This window comes from Scardinius erythrophthalmus (assembly GCF_964197995.2).
Source record: "Scardinius erythrophthalmus genome assembly, chromosome: 3".
In the NCBI taxonomy this organism is placed as follows: Eukaryota; Metazoa; Chordata; class Actinopteri; order Cypriniformes; family Leuciscidae; genus Scardinius; species Scardinius erythrophthalmus.
This window is the reverse complement of record NC_138223.1, coordinates 6,127,151-6,147,741: the sequence shown is the minus strand read 5'-3', so window position 1 is coordinate 6,147,741 and position 20,591 is coordinate 6,127,151. Positions and strand designations below refer to the sequence as shown.

The window sequence follows — 20,591 nt, the reverse complement described above, 5'->3', positions numbered from 1 at the left end:
CATAATCATACACTTACAAAAAAAGTACCATGGTATGACCATGTTTTTTAGACAGTTTTTTGAACATCTATCATTGTATTCTTAAATCTTTCAGTACAGTCTAAATACCATCTGTATATTAATATGACAAACATTTATGGCATATATCAAAGTACCATGTTATTACAGTCTAATACCATGACTGTACTACGGTACTGCCTATTACTTTTTGTAATAGTATGCCACATGTGGTAATATTATGGTACAGGATGAGTAGCATATTCATTTACCATGATATTTATGATAAATGTGCAAAACCCATAGGAAATTAGTATTACCATGGGATTAATTACTTTATATTTACATGGTTCTCGAACAATACCATGGGATTCGGTAATGGTAGTATCTTACAGTGTGTTGCAACAGATGTTTTTTCTGGGTTTTAGATTTCATATTTCTTGTTATTTGTGGAGTGGGCAATCAGACAACAACAAAAAAAGAGCATAAGGAATTGTTTATTTAAAAAAAAAAAAACATGATAATCTGACTATACATTTCATAACAGCACACAAAGGCAAACTAGATGATCAATTTGATCAAAATCCCAGGCCTTGTGTGCTCACGATCATACATAAAAACTTAAAGCAACAATTCTCTTTGCCAGTACTCATCATAAACCATCTCTCAGTTAAATGAGAAATATGTTGTTTAATATATTATACACTCTACATAATCCATGAAATTGTACAATGTATCATGTAAAAAAGAGACTCTTTCTTCATTCTTGCTTGCTCATATTTTATCCTCTTTGAATATCTGAAACAGGATAAGAGAATACACTTACAAAGAGCAGAATGATATTACCATGCTTTTTGAGCTGCATAATACCATAGTTTTCCTTCAAATACTTTGTAGAGCAACCACAGTATCAGCAGCACAGGGAAGTTAAGTGGCTGTTTGCTGACATTATCCTGTTTCCAAACGCTCTGGTGTCGAATGACCATGACAAAGGGCCCCGGGGTCACGAGTCACGACCTACCAGGGTATTCTCAAACATTCACATACTCATACAGCCAACAAAGAGGCACACACATGCATAAAGCATGCGGGGAGGACACTATTCATCAGCAATTTTCTATAATTAGTATTGCATATGGACGTTTACAGTTATTTTCATTGCTCGCTGGTTGTGAATACCCAAAAGTAGGGAGAAAATGCAAATGATTTAGGAGTGTCTGCCATTCATGGGTGCTGGAGCTTTATATAACAGAAGACATAACATGATATCATCAGACGATATAATATACAATAATGGCTATAAAGAGTATATTAATAAAGAAACATACTTTTGCCAGTACTAGTAAAACATTCGAACACACCTGAATGAATGTGTTTTTCACACTTTAATGCTTAATGCTTAAATGCAGTAAATGTGTTTTGTAGATAAATATAAATTAGGCATATGTCTAAATTTCTATATGATAGAAATTCCATTTAACAAAAAAAAAAAAAATAGTATTATTGTTATTATCATTATATATTTATTGAGAGAAATTAATATAATTGTTTGTTATTTCAATTAGTATTTTATTATTATTCAAATAATAATAACAATTATTACTATTATTAGAAAAAAAACATTATTATTTGTTATTTTATTGTTATTTTTATAATAATAAGTATATATTTATTTAGAAACGATTTATAACGATTATTAATTATTTAGAAATTATTTAAATTATTTTTATTTAATACTACTACTACTACTACTACTACTAATAATAATAATAATAATAATAATAAACTTATTTTTCAAATAAATAAGCTGGAGTGAATAGTGAAGTAAAAGCATCAACAGGTGAACCCCAGTAATAGTGTGTCAAACAACCCATGATGCACCTCAGATAAAAGAGAATTCTAGTTCTTGTTAACATTTTTTGATCAATACATAATTCGATGTATGTTATTTTACAGTTTTGATGACTTTACTTTAGGTCTAAAATGTAACAAATAGTCCTAATAAAGAATGAGTAGGTGCAGAGCCGATCAGCCCTATACACACACTACGTAAGTTGCATAGGGCTAAGCAAATTACTCAAGGCCGCGCCTCCCCCTCGTGTCAAAGCGCATCAATCAAAGTTTACAACATTGAGGAGAAAATTAAGAGGAACTATCCTTCTGGTCACGAAAAGAGAGAAAAAAAAAACACCATGAGAGTGAATTGCGGGAACAGCTTGTGTTCTCTCCTCTCCGAGCTTGATGTCAGCAGAGAACAGTAAAGTTAAAGCTACACTGTGTAGGATTTACTCCCATCTAGCGGTGAGACTACCAACTGAATATTACTGTCTAGCCCCTCCCATTCCGAGGGCGTTTTAACTCCTACGGTGGCCGTATTATTTCAAATCTGCCGGCAGCCGCGAGTAATCTCCCCCTCGCATTCGTCACGGCGCCACTGAGTGTAAAAACGATAAAGGCGAAGCTTGAATTTCCAGGTATGTCCCTCTATAGGTAATGTATTTTCAAGATGGAGGCGCAACATGGCTGCCGCCATTCAAGCGACTCGCTCGTATGTATTCTAAATGGCAGATTATACTCTTACGAGAATACTTAAATTAGTTGGTTGAAGTGATTACACATTAATGAGAACGTATAATTTTGAAAGAACAAAGTGTTTTTTGCTAAAAATCAATTACACAGTGTAGCTTTAAGTTGATGTGCATCTCTCTCTAGTCTGTCTGTCTGTCTAACCTGGGCAGACACATTGGTCTGTCTGTGTGTTGATAGCTAATGCCAGCCACTTCCAGGGCTGTGTTCTGTGACTTTGTGCCTGACAAAAAAAGTGAGAGTGAAATACAACTATTTATTACGTTTGATAAACGACAAAGGGCAACGGTGTTTGTTTATAAACTACAGCTCGGAAAAGATAACCGCTTCACATGTTAACATGCGTTCATATGCGAGTGGGGACCAGTACAATATGGGCGTGATGGCATTAGGCGCACATACTTTTAAAACAATTATCTAGTTTCCAAGTCAAGGTTTAATTACAACTCTGGAATAAAGCAAGATTGACATTGACTATTGATTTATAGGCTATATTGCATTTAAAATGTTGATTGGCTGGACATACTGGTCAATATGAATGAACATCCCTCAGTAAATATTAACCATCAAGTATCAAGTATTGCTTTTATCATTTAAAAAACACAGTGACATGCTATGGCAAGCCATTTTAGCTTTTATTTATTCACAAGATGCATTTTTTATATCAATAATTAAATTTGTACTATTTTAAATGTGAATTCTTGATATTAAGAATGTACTTTTTCTAGTAACAATGTCTATTTCTGATATCAGGAATTACATTTTCATTAGTACTAGTTAAAGGAGGGAGGATTGTAGTGGGAGCACTGGGGTGTCAGGTGTGACTGTGTGGCACGGGCTCATGGTTTAGGTAGGAGGGGTCCTTAACAGAATTTAGCTCCCCCAGGGAGGTCAGGATCGGCTCTGAGTAGGTGTGTGCAAACTTTTGACTAGTACTGTATGCAGAAGCAATGCATGTGTTGGCAAAGCTAGGCTAGGAAGGCAGAGTAACGCCTACCTGGATACTAGTGCTGGTTAGATGAGGGAACAGGAGAAAACATCTCCTCAGGTTAGGAAAACAGAGCATCAATACCTGCTGGAGATAAGACTATAGCCTGCAGCAGGTCTGAGAGAGAGATTATTCCCCGAACCACGTCATCTCTGTCCACAAGCACCAGCCTATGGACCTGGAAAGTCACCATGAAATCAAATTGGACAACTCTTATTTATTTTATGGAATATTGCAGTATTTGCGCACATTATTATTATTATTATAATTTTTTTCATATGCCCTTGTCATCTTTAATAAAAATATCATCCTCTCCCTCAAGCAGTGACATCCCTTCTCTTCTCTGATGATGTCGTTTTTACTGGCGTGTGGGCGGGACAACCTGTCACTCACATGAGATCGACCAATAGAAAACCACAACCATCCAATCAATTCCCCATGGACAAAATCAAGTCCCGCCCTTGCACCCTTCATTTTTACTTGTTCGAGAAGCCATTTCACTCGGATATATACGTCACAATAGGGAAGAAAAGACTAGTGCAACTTTTGTTCCAATTAAATGACACTTATTGTAAAACAAAATAACAAACCATGACAAATCTAATTCGGAACAAAACAATAAAATAATACATTTTTTAAGACAAAAAAAGTGTTAAATCAAAATATATGGAGATATGTTTTCTTTCTAATTTCTAATTTCAATGTATATATTTATAAAGACAATTCACATTTCTATAAATGTGCCAGTATTAGCCAACTGGCTGATTTCCAACTGTAGTCCTTTAGCCAAAGTAAACGTCTCAGAAGTAATGAGAAAAGCCTCAGTTTAGGAGACACATCCTTACCTCTGCCTTGACTATTCTGTCAATGACAGTTTCCAAAGTCTCGTCAGGGTAACATTTAATGACTCCTTCCACATAACAGCGCCTCCTCCGCACTGCCTCCTGCATGCTCATGCTCAGGTTATTGTAGGTTTTCTGAGCTGCAAGATTCTGTCAGAAGAAACAATCGTACAATATATTGGGTAACAAGTTCTCTCAATAACCCAGTGCTGCTTTTAATATCTTAAAATTAAAAAAAGGAGAAGAGATTCTCACAATCACATCGAATCTGGAATACAGGGCAACCACTTTGCCTACAAAACAAAACAGAAGGAAGGGAAGTACATTTATTTAGTCCTGTAACACATTCATTTCTGAGTTATTTCATTGAGTTAAGCGTACCGTTGTCATCCACCACTGGGAGAGCGGACACACGTCGCTCCACAAACACAGACAGGGCATCGTACACCGTGGCCGTCTGTGAGACTGTGGCCACGTTTGTGAAAGTTCCTATTCCTGCGTCTTTAATTTGCATCTTCAAGAAGAGTGGCTTGGGAACTGCGGCTTCCTAGAGATGAAAAGAAAATCATAATATTTATGCAAAAACATGCTGATCTGTAACATGATGTCTTCAAATGGAGCCAAGAACTGGATTGTTTTCGTCTTACAAATAAATGAAGGAACTTGAGGATCCTCTTATGGGTCAGTATGTGAAGGACGTTTCCAGACTCCGGGTCGATGACCGGCAGCCTATGGATTTTGTGTTTCAGTAAAGAGTAGACGGCATCAAAGAGGCTGTGTACGGACAGAAAAATGTAGAAATATAGATTATATCATATATTTTATGAATAGATACACTACTGTTCAAAGGTTTGGGGTCAGTACGATTTTTTTATCCGAAATAACACTTATTCAGAATCAGCAGTCACGCATTAGACTGATCGAAATTGAGAGTAAATGCTGTTCTTTTGAACTTTCTATTCATCAAAGAAATACATCTTTTTTTAAATTAGGCAGCAACACTGTTTTAAACATTGATATATTATTAACAAATAAAAACTTATTGAGCAGCAAATCATCATATTAGACAGGAGTTATGATGCTGAAAATTCAGCTTTGCATTAAATATATTCAAATATAAAACACGGTTATACTTTATTTGAAGGTGTCTTTGTTACAATGTAATTATACATTTAAGTAATATTAATAATAAATAAAACGCATGTATATCAGTTTAATAAAACGCATTAAACTGATCGAAAGTGAGAGTAAATGCTGTTCTTTTGAACTTTCTATTCATCAAAGAAATACATCTTTTTTTAAATTAAGTAGCACCACTGTTTTAAACATTGATATTAACAAAAAAATTGGTTAATTAATTAACAATTTTAAATATATTCAAATATAAAATATGGTTATACTTTATTTGAAGGTGTCTTTGTTACAATGTAATATTAAGTAACTACATGTACTTAGGGTTATGATTAGGGTTTGGTTTAGGGTTAGTTGCATGTAATTATGCATAATTTATAGTTATTACTATAGTAACTATATGTAACGTAACAACGACAGTGTAAAATAAAGTTTTCGGTAACACTTTATATTTAAAACATGCATTAAAACACTTAAAAAAAAATTTTTTTAAACAATTGTACAGACCCCAACATTTTGAATATTTAATATCTATTTGCATCTTATATACAGTATAAGTTACGATTACAATTATTATGTATAACAATCATATGGTACGTGGCACCAGGGACCCTGGCACCACTTACATAACTCAAACTGTGTTTTTAATACCTCGCATCAGGCGTGATACTGATGAGATATTGATCGTGATATTGCAGATAGACGTCTACAGAAAGAGAGAGCACATGACGAGAGAAACAGAAAAACATTGGAAAAATCAAACGCAAGTCGTTCATCTCAGGTGACACTGCAGTAAATGTGCCCTATAATCACACAATGACAGTCAATGAAAATATATCGAGCCCTGTGGAGATACAGCCAGCCTGATAATGTTTCAATACTAAATATGTCATCCTAACATCTGAAGAGATGCAAAGAATGGTTATTAAAATAAAATAAAAACTTTCCACGAAGGGAAAAAGTGAGCAACTAATGCAAGGGTGCCTGTCAGAAGCATTTTCTTTTCTTTTTTGATTAAGAACATTTTGCATATTAAATGCTTTAGTAAGTAAAACCCATCGACAGAATTCATTAGATAAAACTGGTAATGTCCGTCCTTATAGCTGTACTAGACAACATCCCAACATCATCTGTGTAGTTCAGATTATTTACTTTGAAATGAATCACCTCTCCATGTCTCAATCTTGTGCTCCTCCAGTTCATAGATCTGAACCTACAAGAAAGAAAGCACCTGTAAAATATATAATATTAAACATAATATAAATATAATATACTATATTTAAATATAGACTACTGATCAATGGTTTAGGGGTCAAGATTGTTTAATGTTTTTGAAAGAAGTCTCTTATGCTCACAAAAATACAGTAAAAACAGTAATATTGTGAAATATTATTACAATTTAAATTGGGTTTTCGATCTGAATATATTTTCAAAATGTTATTTTGCAAAGCTGAATTTTCAGCATCATTACTCCAGTCTTCAGTGTCACATGATCCTTCTTGTGGAAACACTGATACATTTTTTCAGTTTCTCTGATGAAACAAAGGTAAAACATAACAGAATTTAAAGGAAATCTATTGAAAATACATATTGTTTGTTACATTATAAAGGTTTTGATCAATGTAATGCTTTTTTATTTTAATGCTGAATAAAAGTATTAATTTCTTTCAAAAGAACTGACCCCAAACTTTTAAACTCTAGCGTTTTTAAATATATTTTTAAAAAAAATTACTTCTCTTTACACCTATTACATAAGTTGTTAAATGTAATGTAGTTAAAGCTGATGAGAATATTTGGTAGCACTTTATTTTAAAGTCCTGTTCCACATGTACATACTATGTACTTATTATAGTAATTACAATAACTGGGTTATAACTAGGTACTAACCCTGAAGTTATTACCTTCTATTACCAGTGCTTTCTTTGGTAACTACACTGTTTTCTGTTTCATTTTCTTTTTTTACAGGGCTGAACTGTTACAGAGACTGATTTACAAATCAAAAGCTCAAGATATCAGGTTGAGGAAATCATTAGTATGAAAAAAGACTGTTCCAAGGCATGTTATCAACTAACAAAGAGACAATATCTGTATCATGCAGCATTATGTGGACAGTCAATGCAGAAATCAATATGATTCAAACCATGAAGGACAACACAAGAGAAAAGGCAGGGATCGCAACCCACCATAGGTGACCTGTAATACCGATGAAGAATATTGATAAAATCTGTGATTGTCAGCATACCTGAGAAAATGGCAAGGAAATGAAGTAAACATGACGAAAGAGAACAATTCATAGAGATAAAAATAATACACAAAGGCTCATCGGGGTTAGGCTTACCCACAAATCTCTGCAGTTTGTTGTCCCAGAGAGGGGCCGCTCTCAAGCCGTTCGCAACCAGAGCAAAGAAGGCCTTCTTCACCTGTGTCGATACAACAGATGTGTGTTCACCTCCTCGTAACTAAAGTAATTATTGATGTCAACGAGAATCACATTTTAAATCATGTTAAACGATAACACCCAGGAAATGTACAGTACTGCATCCCAACCGGCAGTGTGGTGTCAAAAATGACCAGTTTGCAGCTGGTGGGAATCGCATCATAACAACAGTGTTTCTTCATGAAGTTCATATAAGCTTCTGCATTCGGATCGGGGTCTGGAAGGACATGAAAACACCAAATCATTTTGAAAATGCCTAAAGTGCTGGAAGCAAATTCTCCATGATTTATGAAATGTGCATTGCCCTACCTGTGCTGTTCATTATACAGTCCTCATGGCAAACGTCCTGCCAATAAAACAAACATGTTGATGACATTATCATTATGTTGACTATAATTATGCGCTCAGAAATTAAATGAAAGAATTTTAATTAGGTGCACTAATAATAATGCATATTTATGTGCATGCATCATTTTATCAAAACAGTAGCTAAAAAAAATGGTATTGCTATGCTACATCCCTTACAAAAAGTAATTGGTGTATCAGATCAGATGGTAGTAGTATTATGGTACTTTAATACAGTATAGTATAGGCTACCATAGATTATAATTTGTGCATCATTGGACTTCCACACCACCATGGTTTTGCACACATACAAAAAAGTAATACACAGTAGCACTATGGTATTTTTGTAAATAACGTATAAAACATGACAGCTCAGCTGTCTTGCATGTTTCATTCTCTTCAAGCCTTTATTTTAACGCATGCATCCGACGCTGATTTACACCCTTGAGAGAAAGTTTATTACCTGCTGTCACTTACCTGCGTGTCAGTGTCCATTTGTGCGTGTGCACTACAGTCGAGCTCCTGCGTGCACATCTCCGCGTCCTGCGCATGCCCGCTGATCCCGCTTCACCAGAGCTATATTAGGATCAACTGAACTGAGGTCGGTTATTTAAGACGCGACGCTGCATCTAAACGCAGTGTATGGCCGATGGACAGAGACAAAGGCAAAGCGACGACGCTCTGGTGAAAAGAACAGAAGAATATCTATTTTAGGATATTGCTGTAAGAGTCCTGTTAAATGTGGCGTAAAGATGCCTGGTTTGACTGACAGACAACACGAAACGAGAGCTGGCATGTAGGAGAGCGCGCGCAGGTTATTCCAAATATAGCGCGTGGCCTGTGTGATATGCGCGCGACCACCCATTCCTTCATGAAGGGTCCAAAATTAACTTTATGCCACACCTCCAAAAAAGCCAACTAAGAAATGTCTTTGATATTGCTAAAAATATTTAGTGATTTAACTGGGTTTTATATTCCGTAAAATAAAAAAATCCTTTTGATCATGTGACAAGTGCGCGATATCGCCACCATATCGGCCGATATATTCATTTTTAATGTTATCATTATGGAAGTAAAATAATGACAAATGTTTTTGAAACAAAAAAGCGTGTTGAATTGGACTACTCGAAAAAATATGCATTGCATTAATTAACCCTGCTTGCATTTTAAATAATGCATTGTATTTTCAGGGCTTGCATTTTTATGGGCTGAAATTCAACATGGTTGTTTAAGCTGTCAAAATTTCAATTCACACACGTTTTCATTATTAAAAATTCAATAATCCATATTCACCTTTCAGATTTCATGCGTTTCAGATTTTGATGCCTGAGGTGGGAAAATGTTTTTTTTCTGGAAGTTAAATATGTAATTAATGTTGTGGGGTGTTCAGAAAAGTAATAATTATAATTAAAAAATCCAAAAATGTGCAAGTCCAAATCGTACCGGTTTCGTGGAATGACTCAAATATACAATGTTGAATTTCAGCCTATAAAAATGCAAGCCCTGAAAATACAAATGCAAGCAGGATTAATGCAATGCATTTTTTTCAAGTAGTGCAATTCAACAAGCTTTTTTGATTTAAAAAAAATTGTCATTATTTTACTTCCATATATCATCATCCCTATAAGAACATTTGTCCGATACATTAAATCTAAAAAATGTCTCAAAAATGATCTAAAAATCTGGATTTAGATCAGCCATTATATCTCTATTGACTCTATTATTAGAGTCAACAAACTGATTAAGAAAGCTGGCTCTGTTGTGGGGACTGAATTTGACATGGTCCAGCAGGTGGCGGAGCAAAGAATAGCTTACTCTCTAGGCTGAGATCAATAATGGACAATTCCTCACATCCACTCCATGCACTTGGGGTGATTAACCTTCAGGAAGTCATTTCTGCAATCAGATTTAATCAGGTTTAATGTGCTATGAATATTCATCAGCTACTGAATTTTCAATATTAATATTCATCAACGACTAGTCGTATGGTATATAGATGAGACTCAGTAGACTATTTATTTTTGTTATGTATTAACTCTTTTTTTTTTTTGCATAGATCAGTACAGAGTGACTTGTTTGTAAAGTGTGGTGCTGTATCTTTGTGTGTTGAAGCTGCCGTGACAATGCAATTTCCTGTAAAAGATCAATAAAGTATCAACAACAATCAACAATATCGGTTATCGGCTTTCAAATATAAAAAATTACCCGTATGGGCAGAAATTTTCATATCGGTGCATCCCTACTTTTAAAGAATGAGAAAACTTCATGTTCTAAATTTAAAAGTATTGATAATTTTGACTGTCTATCTATAAATAATGTATAAAATGATTGAAAAAAAAAACACAGAAAAGTCTCTGAAGTGAAAAATTACAACCGTTTAGTATAAAGCAATATACATTCTACAAATCCATGCTTAAAACATTTTCAATTGCATACCACAAATAAATATAAATAGCAATAATAAAAAGACATACAAACCAGGATTGAGATTAAGATATTTTTATTACTTCCATTGTTGCAGCTATATGTTCTTTCATATAATTTCTATACAAAATGTACAAAATGGGACAGAAAATATAAGTCATGAAAATAGTCCAATTTTTGTCATGAACAAATTATGGTGGATATGTAAAAGATCACTAAATCAGGTGTTAAATGGTGCATTTTTATGCCCAAGCCCTAATAATATATAATTTACTTTATTACATTTAAAGAACATAAAATAAATCCAAATTAAACTTAAAGTCAAGCCGAATAAATCTATTGAATTAGCCCGTTCAGCAATTTCAATATGTTATTACTTCAGGATATCAAAATACTGAGGATTTTTACAAAACGGTTGCATTTAATGCTTTGTGCATGATGTATGGCATCAACTATCTGAACATTAGAAATCTTATATCTATCTTCAACTAAATTGTATAACTGACATTGTAAAACTGATCCCTTTTTGCTTTTCTTCTACCAGTCCTCTCTGAAACCAAGTGAACAAAACCAGGCTTAAATTCAAACTATTTCCCAACTTGAAAATAAAGGCTTTCACAGGAAGAAACTTCATAACAATACAGCCCTCCGTCCTCAGCCAAACAAACGTTTCAAAACAAGAGCACGCACTTCCGGCATAAGAGCAGACCCTTTTGTGAACTTATGTAACTACTTTAAGCATTATTTTTGTTTGGGTGCTTTGGAGGTTTCATGTAACAGCTAAAAAAAAAAGAAAAAAAAAAAGAAAAGAGACCCGTCCGCCGGAAAAGAAAAGAAAGCCTGTTCATTCATACTGCATTAGTGTGCACTCACTGCATCACACACGTCAAAATTCACTGTCGATCAGCATACCTCCTCACTACCCTCTCTCCAACATACTATCCCACCACAACTCGGTTATAACCAACCTATATCACTGGTTCATTGACAACAAGGGAAACCTAGGGGTATGTAAACTTAGCTGGTTTTATTTCGCTCTAGGACTCATCTAACCGGGCATTAGAAGAGATGGCAGTTTCCCAAATGGCAAAGTCGTCTCAGGGCAACATGGGTGTCTTTGAAATGGTGGCATTGAGCTAACGTGGGGGTCTGGAAACATCAGGCCTATGCTAAACTGCCCTAACCCGAGCCAATGTGCTGTGAGACGGGCATACCACGGCGAGGAAAGAGTCGTCGAGCCATTGCGAGCCATTGCGAATTGGGGGAAACCGCCCGTGTGACCGTGACAGATCACCTCAGATACCAAACAGTCTTGTGGCTGGATGTCCAACGAGGGGTTCGAGTAGGAAAAAGTAGAGAGGATGGAGCCCCAGAGGCAGAGCACCATGTTCTCATAGGATGAAGAGGTGGGAACCTGCTGCTCTGGCACGACGGTGGGCCGCGGCTTCAAGCTGTCGTTGGTCAGGACACAGCAATTGAGGTTTAAGGTTGGCCGAGTGTCAGGAAGGACTGCTGGTGTCTGAATGGATGTGTGCTTAATCGGGTCCAAGTAAGTGTGGCTGGTATTGGGAAGACGGCTGAGCTGGTGGATGACAGCGGATGAAGCGATGAGACCGGCTACGCTAGTCAAGTACAGGAGACCCAACATACAGGTAATCTGAAGGAAGACAAAGAACACAATAACTGATTAAAGATAGGGCTGCACAGTTAATCGTGATATCGCTTAGTGCGGTTATCACATCGCAAAGGATGTGAACAAATATATGCGCTGCAGGTTTTAGAGTGAAGTTTGGCACTGTGTTCATTCACACGCAATGTTTTCAGTGGCTCAGTATGCAGTTAATGTTGCTCGACATGAACTCTACAAGTGCTGAGGGTTTGGGTTGCTTATAACGTGCATTTGAAAATGAAACACATCATCTTTTCAAACTGATAATAATGAGAAGCACTTTAAGGGCTCCCAATGGATTACCACCAAAACTAAAGCTCAATGGTTTAACGTTTGAAATCGAAGAAATTACAGCCATACATATTAGTATTGTAATTTTATAATTATTTTTAGTATAATATATTTTTTCTTAAATACTAATTTTATTTTACAGTGAAATAATACAGTAGTAATATTTATTATTTTAATAATTTAGTTCTACAAATTGTGATATTATACAGTATATATATATATATATATATATATTATATAAGCGCTGTGAAACGATTAATCGCATCCAAAATAAAAGTTTGTGTTCACACAATATATGTGTGTGTACTGTGTATAATTATTTTGTATATATAAATACACATACATGCATGTATATATTTAAGAAATATTTGCTTGAATATACTGTGTGTATATATATATATATATATATATATATATATATATATATATATATATATATATATATAGTAGGGCTGTCACTTTACGTTCGAAAATCGATTGCACAATCGATTGGACCAACCAACGCAAGTTTCGAAAACGAAAATAGGGAATCGATTTTAACGGTCTTTTCTCGGAGAGCGTCCAGCTCGTCACGATACGCCCGCAGCGAACGCGCGTCATACAGCAACTGCAGGCTCTGACAAACACGCATAACAGCAAATTATCCTTCTGCATAACGCGTCTTTTTTTACTACAAAATGTGAATTCTGCCGGTATGCAGACAGTCTCATGCATTCAAATACAAATTCGGGCTACTCGTCAAAATTTGTTTGACATTTCTAATCGTAAACACAGCCATGTTGAAGACTGCAGTAATGTTTTTCATTTATGCTATGGCAGTCCACTCTGCTTATTGTTTTTCGAGAATATTGCACTCCTGTTTGTCACTGTGTACGAAACTTCACGCCAATAAATCATCAGAAATATTGCAGACTTGTGCGCGTCTCAAGCGCCCTCTTTACGTTCGTCCTAATGCCTGTTCGTTGTCTGTGGATTTGCCCATATTTTGCGTTTAAAATGGAAACGTCTTTAGACATGGAAAATCGATTTTACAATCGATTCAATGAACACTTATGTCTCAAAAATCGAACAGGATTTTTTCACAAAAGTGACAGCCCTAATATATAGTCACATCGATATATGAATACATTTTTGTCCAAATGTGTGTGTGTGTGTGTGTGTGTGTGTGTGTGTGTGTGTGTGTGTGTGTGTGTGTGTGTGTGTGTGTGTGTGTGTATGTATGTATGTATGTATGTTTGTATATATGTATGTTTGTATATATATATATATAGAGTCACATCGATATATGAATACATTTTTGTCCAAATTGTGCCACCCTAAAAAACATGCACATTAAACACTTAAAAAAGCACAATTTTGAATGCGAAAATTCATAATTGGATTTTTTTCTCCTCAAATTGTGCAGCCTCTAATTAAAGACGCTTACAAATATTGTTTCTTAAGCCATACAATTGCTTTAGGGTGAGGAACAGATCAACATTTAAGCAGGTATTTGCTCCAAATCCCCATTGTGAAATATCACTGATGTCAAAACAGTCTTGATGTGCCAAATTTGAATCAAATGAGATTTGAGTGCAAATATGGGGAAGATTTTAAGGCTTTAGATGACTTGGAATACAGTGCACATATTATATGAGCTACTTTTTTGGTGCATTTATGAGCTCATATGGGTTTAGTTATGATTGTTCACCTTGGTAAAGTGCTGGTAGATGGCTGATAGGGCTTCCCTCCAATTGGTTTGCTCCAACAGGACGCAGAGATCCGTGTAGGTGAACCAGCCTCGCTTCATACCTTGCCGCTCCGCAATGCTGCAGGGACAAAGCACATTAAAATATTTGATCTTTTTACATTGGAACTCATTATAACATTGTAACAACAAGCTGAGCACATGACTCAGAACTTAAATGCACTGCTACTACTCAAAATCACTCTGACAAACAGATTAGCCTAAAAAGGGCAGCTGCATTAAGCCCAAGGGAGCCACTGCACAGTAAAAGCTATTAAAACAGGTCATGCCATCTAAAATTGTCTGTGATCTTTTGAAAAGAACAAAAATGCTGTGACCTCTTAAAGGCCAGTAGGGTTGTTCACTCAAAGCACATACGGACAATATTACATGTACGACACAGTAAGTGCGTGTTAACCAACCTGGTTTCCACCTTACTGAGGACTTTAAAGAAGTCACTGGGCTCGGTGAAGAGGTTCCAGTCCTGTAAATGTGAAAGATCTTGTTTCAAATCAATTTCAATAGAAAAATCACAAACCTAGTCCAGTATTCGCCTTACAAATTCAGACTCTGTCTACATAAAAGGACAAAACGAGTCAAACTACTTTAAATAGCTGTGGTGCTTTGGAAAGTCACGCTTACGATCGCATTGAGGAAGTTCATCTCTAGAGTATTGACAGTCTGAACATCCAGTTTGGCCGCAGTACCCCATTCATCGTTGAAAACCTCCTCCTCTTCTCCTTCATCATACAAATATTTACTGGCAACCATCTGGAGACGACAGGAGAAATTCAGAGAAATATGATTATCACCAACAGCATCATTGAAATTGACCACAATAGCGAACCAGATAAAAATAAAGTTAAAACAAATGTTTAGATGTGCATACCATGGATATCAAAAAGAGGTCTGAGGATGAGATCTGTTGCAGGTATTCAGGGTTTCTGTGTCGCAGTCTTTCAATGTATATCAAGGCCAACATCATAGCGCACGGAGATATGCATGCTTCCCTGTAACACAAAAAAAGAGTTTTGATATTGATCCAGTGAATATTTAACATATACAGTAGGGCTGCTCGATTGTGGCAAAAATAATAATGTAATCAATATTGAAATCACGATTATTTGTAGGCGATATGATCTTATTTCGTATGATGAGTAAGTTTTAATATCAGTGAAATTTTACATTTATCAATACTTCAGCTAAAAGTAATACAAGGTTAGGCCTAACTAATGTCAGAAAAAGGTCCTAAAAATTATAAATTAGACAAGTTAACAGTCAACAATACAATAAGAACAAAGAAACTAATTACAAAAAAATGGACAAATAACTTTTAAGTTTTTCAGGAAGATGTACTAACAGAGGTATTCAGATAAGTAATAGCCTTACATAAAAATTTGATAACTAAATGTAAAATAACACTGCAGTCTTATATTAAATATAGATTAACCTTATTAAAGCTACTTAAGTTATTCAGTCAAGATTTTTCTTTGTCATATGTTGTTTAATTATCATTAAAGACAGACTGCAGCAGGATTATTAGGCTGCTGTCACTTTAAGAGCTAATGCATGGATCCAATATACTGTTACACGCGTGTTTTCTTTCTAAACTGTGTACAATAACTTAAGACAAAAGAACAGTGTCTCTTTTGCAGCTTCATGGGCTTTTAATAACACTGTTTAATATCAAACACATGATCCCGCAGTTTAGCGACAGTAGACTGCATTTTACAACACCGGAATCCGGCAGTGGCACAATAATCGTTTTACCTCGATTATCTTGTTTTCATAATCATTGGAAGCCAAAATTGAGATTGAATATCAATTTTGATTACTCGCACAGCCCTAACATACAGCATGTATTGTAATGAGGTAATCCTACCTGGCCACATGTGCAGCGTATTTCTTGTGAAGTTTCCTTATGGGACTTGGGGCAGATTTCTGGAGCAGTTCCACAGCAATATCTAGAGGAAACACAACTATGAGTGAAGTGTATACTCGATCTAGCAGTAGAATCAATATACAGTACCAGTCAAAAGTTTGGAAACATTACTATTTTTAATGTTTTTGAAAGAAGTCTCTTATGCTCATCAAGCCTGCAGTAAAAAAAACAGTAATATTATGAAATATTATTACAATTTAAAATAATGGTTCTCTTTTTTAATATATTTTCAAATGTAATTTATTTTTGTGATGCAAAGCTGAATTTTCATCAGCAAGTACTCCAGTCTTTGGTGTCTTATGATCCTTCAGAAATCATTCTAATATGATGATTTGATACTCAGTTATTATCAATGATGGAAACAGTTGTGCAGTTTAATATATTTTTTTGGAATACTTTTTTCAGGATTCATTGAGGAGAAAAACGTTAACAGCATTTATTCATAAAAACAGCATTTATTCAAAATAAAAACATTTCTACGAATATAAATCGTTACCATCACCTTTTATCAATTTAACGCATTCTCGTTGAATTAAAGTACTAATTTCTTAAAAAAAAAAATAGTTATATTGTTCCCAAACTTTTGAACGGTAGTGTATATTGATACAAAAGATTTCTATTCTAAATAAATAGTTCTTTTTAACTTTATATTCATCAAATAATCATGAAAAAAGTATCTCAGGTTATAAAAAAAATATTAAGCTGCACAACTGTTTCCAACATTGATCATAAATCAGCATATTAGAATGATTTCTGAAGGATCATAAGACACCAAAGACTGGAGTACTTGCTGATGAAAATTCATCTTTGCATCACAAAAATAAATTACATTTAAAGTATATTAAAAAAGAGAACCATTATTTTAAATTGTAATAATATTTCATAATATTACTGTGTTTTTTTTGTTTTGTTTTTTTACTGCAGGCTTGATGAGCATACGAGACTTCTTTCAAAAACATTAAAAATAGTAATGTTTCCAAACTTTTGACTGGTACTGTATATGTTAAAAACGATCAACCCAAACATGGCCAAATCTAGGAATGCAATGATATACAAACTTTGCTTGACCCCAATCAATTTCATGCAAAGACCAAGGAATATAATAAAGGTAAATAGGAGTATAAATAATGAAGTCATAATAAAAATCTAAAATTATTTAATTTAAATGATTAGATTAAAATATTACGTAACTTCAAAATGTTTCAAGAAATATTCCAATTAAACACAGGAGACAAAACAAGCAATGTCAACTTAAATGACATTGCATTAGCCTAGTTGTACAAAAATGCAACAACAGTGCAAACCACTACAGTAGCCAACATGTGAAGTGGATCAAAACCTTTCATTAAAGTTATACATGCATTTTGAACAATACCCGTTCTTGTCTTAGGACAACTTTTTTTGATCCACTTCAAATGTTGACAACTGTAGTTTGCACTAATTTTACTAGTTAACTCACCTGTCATGGGACAAGATAAAGCATCCAACGGGCTGTCAGAATCAAGACCATAATACAGTCGTTTCCTTACTCTCTCTGACCAATGCTCGTGTCTAGGCAGGAACTGATCAGGATGACAGAATGCAAAACGTTTAAATGTCATATATATGTCTTATCATCATTAAAGCAATAACATAAGTAGTTAGTGGTGTGCGAGTTTCTTCACACCTAAACATTGGGCCTAGATGACAGAATGCAAAACGTTTAAATGTCATATATATGTCTTATCATCATTAAAGCAATAACATAAGTAGTTAGTGGTGTGCGAGTTTCTTCACACCTAAACATTGGGCCTATTATGAAGCCTCGAACTAACAGTTTGAACACTCACAGCAAAAAGTTACTGTCTAACAGTACTAAAAAAGGAGACATTTGCTGTATATACGGTTAATCATTTTCTTCCAGCCTAATATTCCGGGCTTTAAATGAAGGAAGGACATTATTAAACACACAAGTTCTTGTATCAGTCAGTTTCGCGTGAGTTTCTCGGTCACCCGCCAAAGCAGCGCAACCGGAACAAAAACATCCGAGATACTGACCGTAAACTCTTGGAAGTCAGAAAAGGTGAACGTCCGCTCATCAAACAAATCGCCAAAATCCATTTTGGGCCTCCAACGTTCATTTAAAGGGGCTGAAAACACAGAAAGGCCGAAGAAAGGCGTCGTTGAGGCGCCCTATCTCTACCGTGACAGATACGTTGCAGCGTATTCACAATCACAGTTACGCAAGTCAATGCGCTCAGCTGTGTAGAAATCTATGGTAGAAATAGAGTAAAAGAGCGTAAACAGCAGTTAGTGTGTGTTCTGACAGGGGCGGGACTTTTAGTGGATGAAAGTTGGGTCAAACATATTTATGGTTTCTAATATGTCAGGTACAGTGAATATTTTTGTGTGAAATTGTATTCAAAGGCTATTAACGCTCCTCGGTGTTATCTATCACGAAACACCGCTGTTGTTAATGGACCAATCGCAGTCGGTTAAGGCGTTTTTAAAATAATTGTACTTCAGATTGCGAAAGCAAATTTCATTTATATGTCAAGTAATTCACATTCGGAGTAATATATTTAAAATATGTTTTATTCAATGTAGAAATAGATTTGAGTGGAGTCAAAGCCCGTCTACGGAAAGCCTGTTCACTCCAACGCCCTATTAAGTCCTATTGGTTGTAGTTCCAATCATAGTTCCACTGGGGGCGCTCGCCATGAGTGCAAAATGAATGGGAGTCAATGGGGCTAGACGGCTAAAGTTGTCTCCCTCACCCGATTGCCGTTGAGAAATCGCAGATTTGATTGTAGGTTTTGCAAGTTCAACATGGGTTATATGTCGAAAGTTGAATGAACGAGTACTTATTTCTTTTCGATTTCTTACAGGTTGAGTTGTTGTTGCCCATAACACGCTAGCATTCTGCTAATGACGTCAGAATGACATTTTGAAAGACTTTTTAAAGCAGATAAGTGTGCTATCCAGTTAATTATAATTTTGCTAAATTTAATAATAGTATCTCCCCTTTGTGCACCTTTTGTCATCAGGTTGATGAGACAATTACTCATTTATTTTGGGAATGTATTGCAAAATATTTTGGGTTGACTTTTCAAATTTTGTTAAAAGATATATGTCTGTAAACTTTTGTATAAGCCAAAAAATTGTGTTTTTTGGTGACTCTTTGAAAGTAGACCCTTATCATTTTAAATTTATTCTCAACTTATTACTTTTTCTTGCCAAATTTTATATTCACAAGTGTAAGTTTTCAAAGAAAACTCCTTCCTTTTTCATTTTTAAGAAAGATTTTGATATATATTGAACTCCTTGAGGAATTCTAAAAACGCTGCTGCTTGTAAGACTCTTCGTTGGTGTCATTCATTTAAGCTAGCTTAATATTCTTTATGTTTATGTAATGTAACCCTCTTTTTCTGTGTATTGTTTATATGTTCATTTATGGTTGTTTTGTATTTGTTATTGCATAATAAAAAAAAATAAAAAAATAATAATAAAAAAAAGCAGATAAGTGACTCTAAAAAATCCAACACCCAGCAATGTGTAATTTCTTTGCATCTCCTTTCGAAAACAACATTCAAATTACTAGACAAAAAATTATATCCTAAGAAAAGTGGATTTTGAGCGGTATAACCGTGGGTATAACTACATAGACCTCCATTCATTCTGCACTCGTCCTGTGAGCGCCCTCATGGGGAACAAGAGTGGAACTGCAACCAGAAGTTTATTGAGTGGCACTTCTCCCCTCATTAGACTTTCTCTGGTGGAGTATTCGTCTTTTGACCGTAAAGCGCCCACTAGAGGAAAGAAGCATTTGTGTGTATGTGTGTTACTTTTCCACGTTTTTTCTAGATCGGTATTATGACAGTTTACCTGTCCTATTATGGCAAAAGCTTCATGAAGTTCTTCATGCTTCGCATTCAATGTTCGCCTCACTCAGTCAAGCGTCACGTACGGTGTTTCATATTCACGAGCCGTAGGTTTCAGCAAATCATATACACCGGTGATTGGTGATATTTATGATAACTGGCAGAACTGTTGTTGTTACATTTCTGTAGGTGCTCTTTTTTTAATCCAAATAAATAACTTTTTATTCCACATTTCTTTACATTTTCATATATTGTGTTAAACTAATCCCAAAACGCACATGAGATCAATAATTAAACACACATACACATGTATTTATGAATGTTTGCGTGTGTATATATATATATATATAATG

At 35.0% G+C, this 20,591-nt stretch overlaps 2 protein-coding genes across 8 annotated transcripts; both read right to left on the bottom strand.

Moving 5' to 3' along the window:
• Positions 1–476: 476 nt before the first annotated feature.
• prkag3a (protein kinase, AMP-activated, gamma 3a non-catalytic subunit) lies at positions 477–9,166 on the bottom strand. 7 transcript variants are annotated; one of them, XR_014029902.1, is made up of 13 exons: positions 8,804–9,161; positions 8,291–8,327; positions 8,092–8,198; positions 7,883–7,964; positions 7,728–7,786; positions 6,697–6,757; positions 6,196–6,250; positions 5,061–5,187; positions 4,795–4,960; positions 4,669–4,706; positions 4,417–4,563; positions 3,581–3,749; positions 477–1,236 (listed from the first exon to the last, which is right to left on the bottom strand). XR_014029902.1 is itself a non-coding variant. In XM_081361596.1 (13 exons), exons 1-13 carry the CDS (start codon positions 8,858–8,860, stop codon positions 779–781), a joined length of 1,032 nt encoding a protein of 343 aa, XP_081217722.1. In that variant the 5' UTR covers positions 8,861–9,166; the 3' UTR covers positions 477–778. The 7 variants fall into 7 exon arrangements, 4 of the variants coding, with proteins under 4 accessions (XP_081217722.1, XP_081217720.1, XP_081217719.1 ...); XR_014029903.1 differs by having other exon boundaries at positions 477–795; XR_014029904.1 differs by having other exon boundaries at positions 477–795; positions 6,712–6,757.
• A 1,516-nt stretch (positions 9,167–10,682) lies between these two features.
• cnppd1 (cyclin Pas1/PHO80 domain containing 1) lies at positions 10,683–18,648 on the bottom strand. Its single transcript, XM_081359995.1, has 8 exons — positions 18,416–18,648; positions 17,838–17,940; positions 16,319–16,400; positions 15,326–15,446; positions 15,079–15,207; positions 14,859–14,920; positions 14,401–14,518; positions 10,683–12,407 (listed from the first exon to the last, which is right to left on the bottom strand). The coding sequence occupies exons 1-8, from the start codon at positions 18,476–18,478 to the stop codon at positions 11,799–11,801; spliced, it is 1,287 nt and encodes a 428-aa protein (XP_081216121.1). The 5' UTR covers positions 18,479–18,648; the 3' UTR covers positions 10,683–11,798.
• Positions 18,649–20,591: the final 1,943 nt, after the last annotated feature.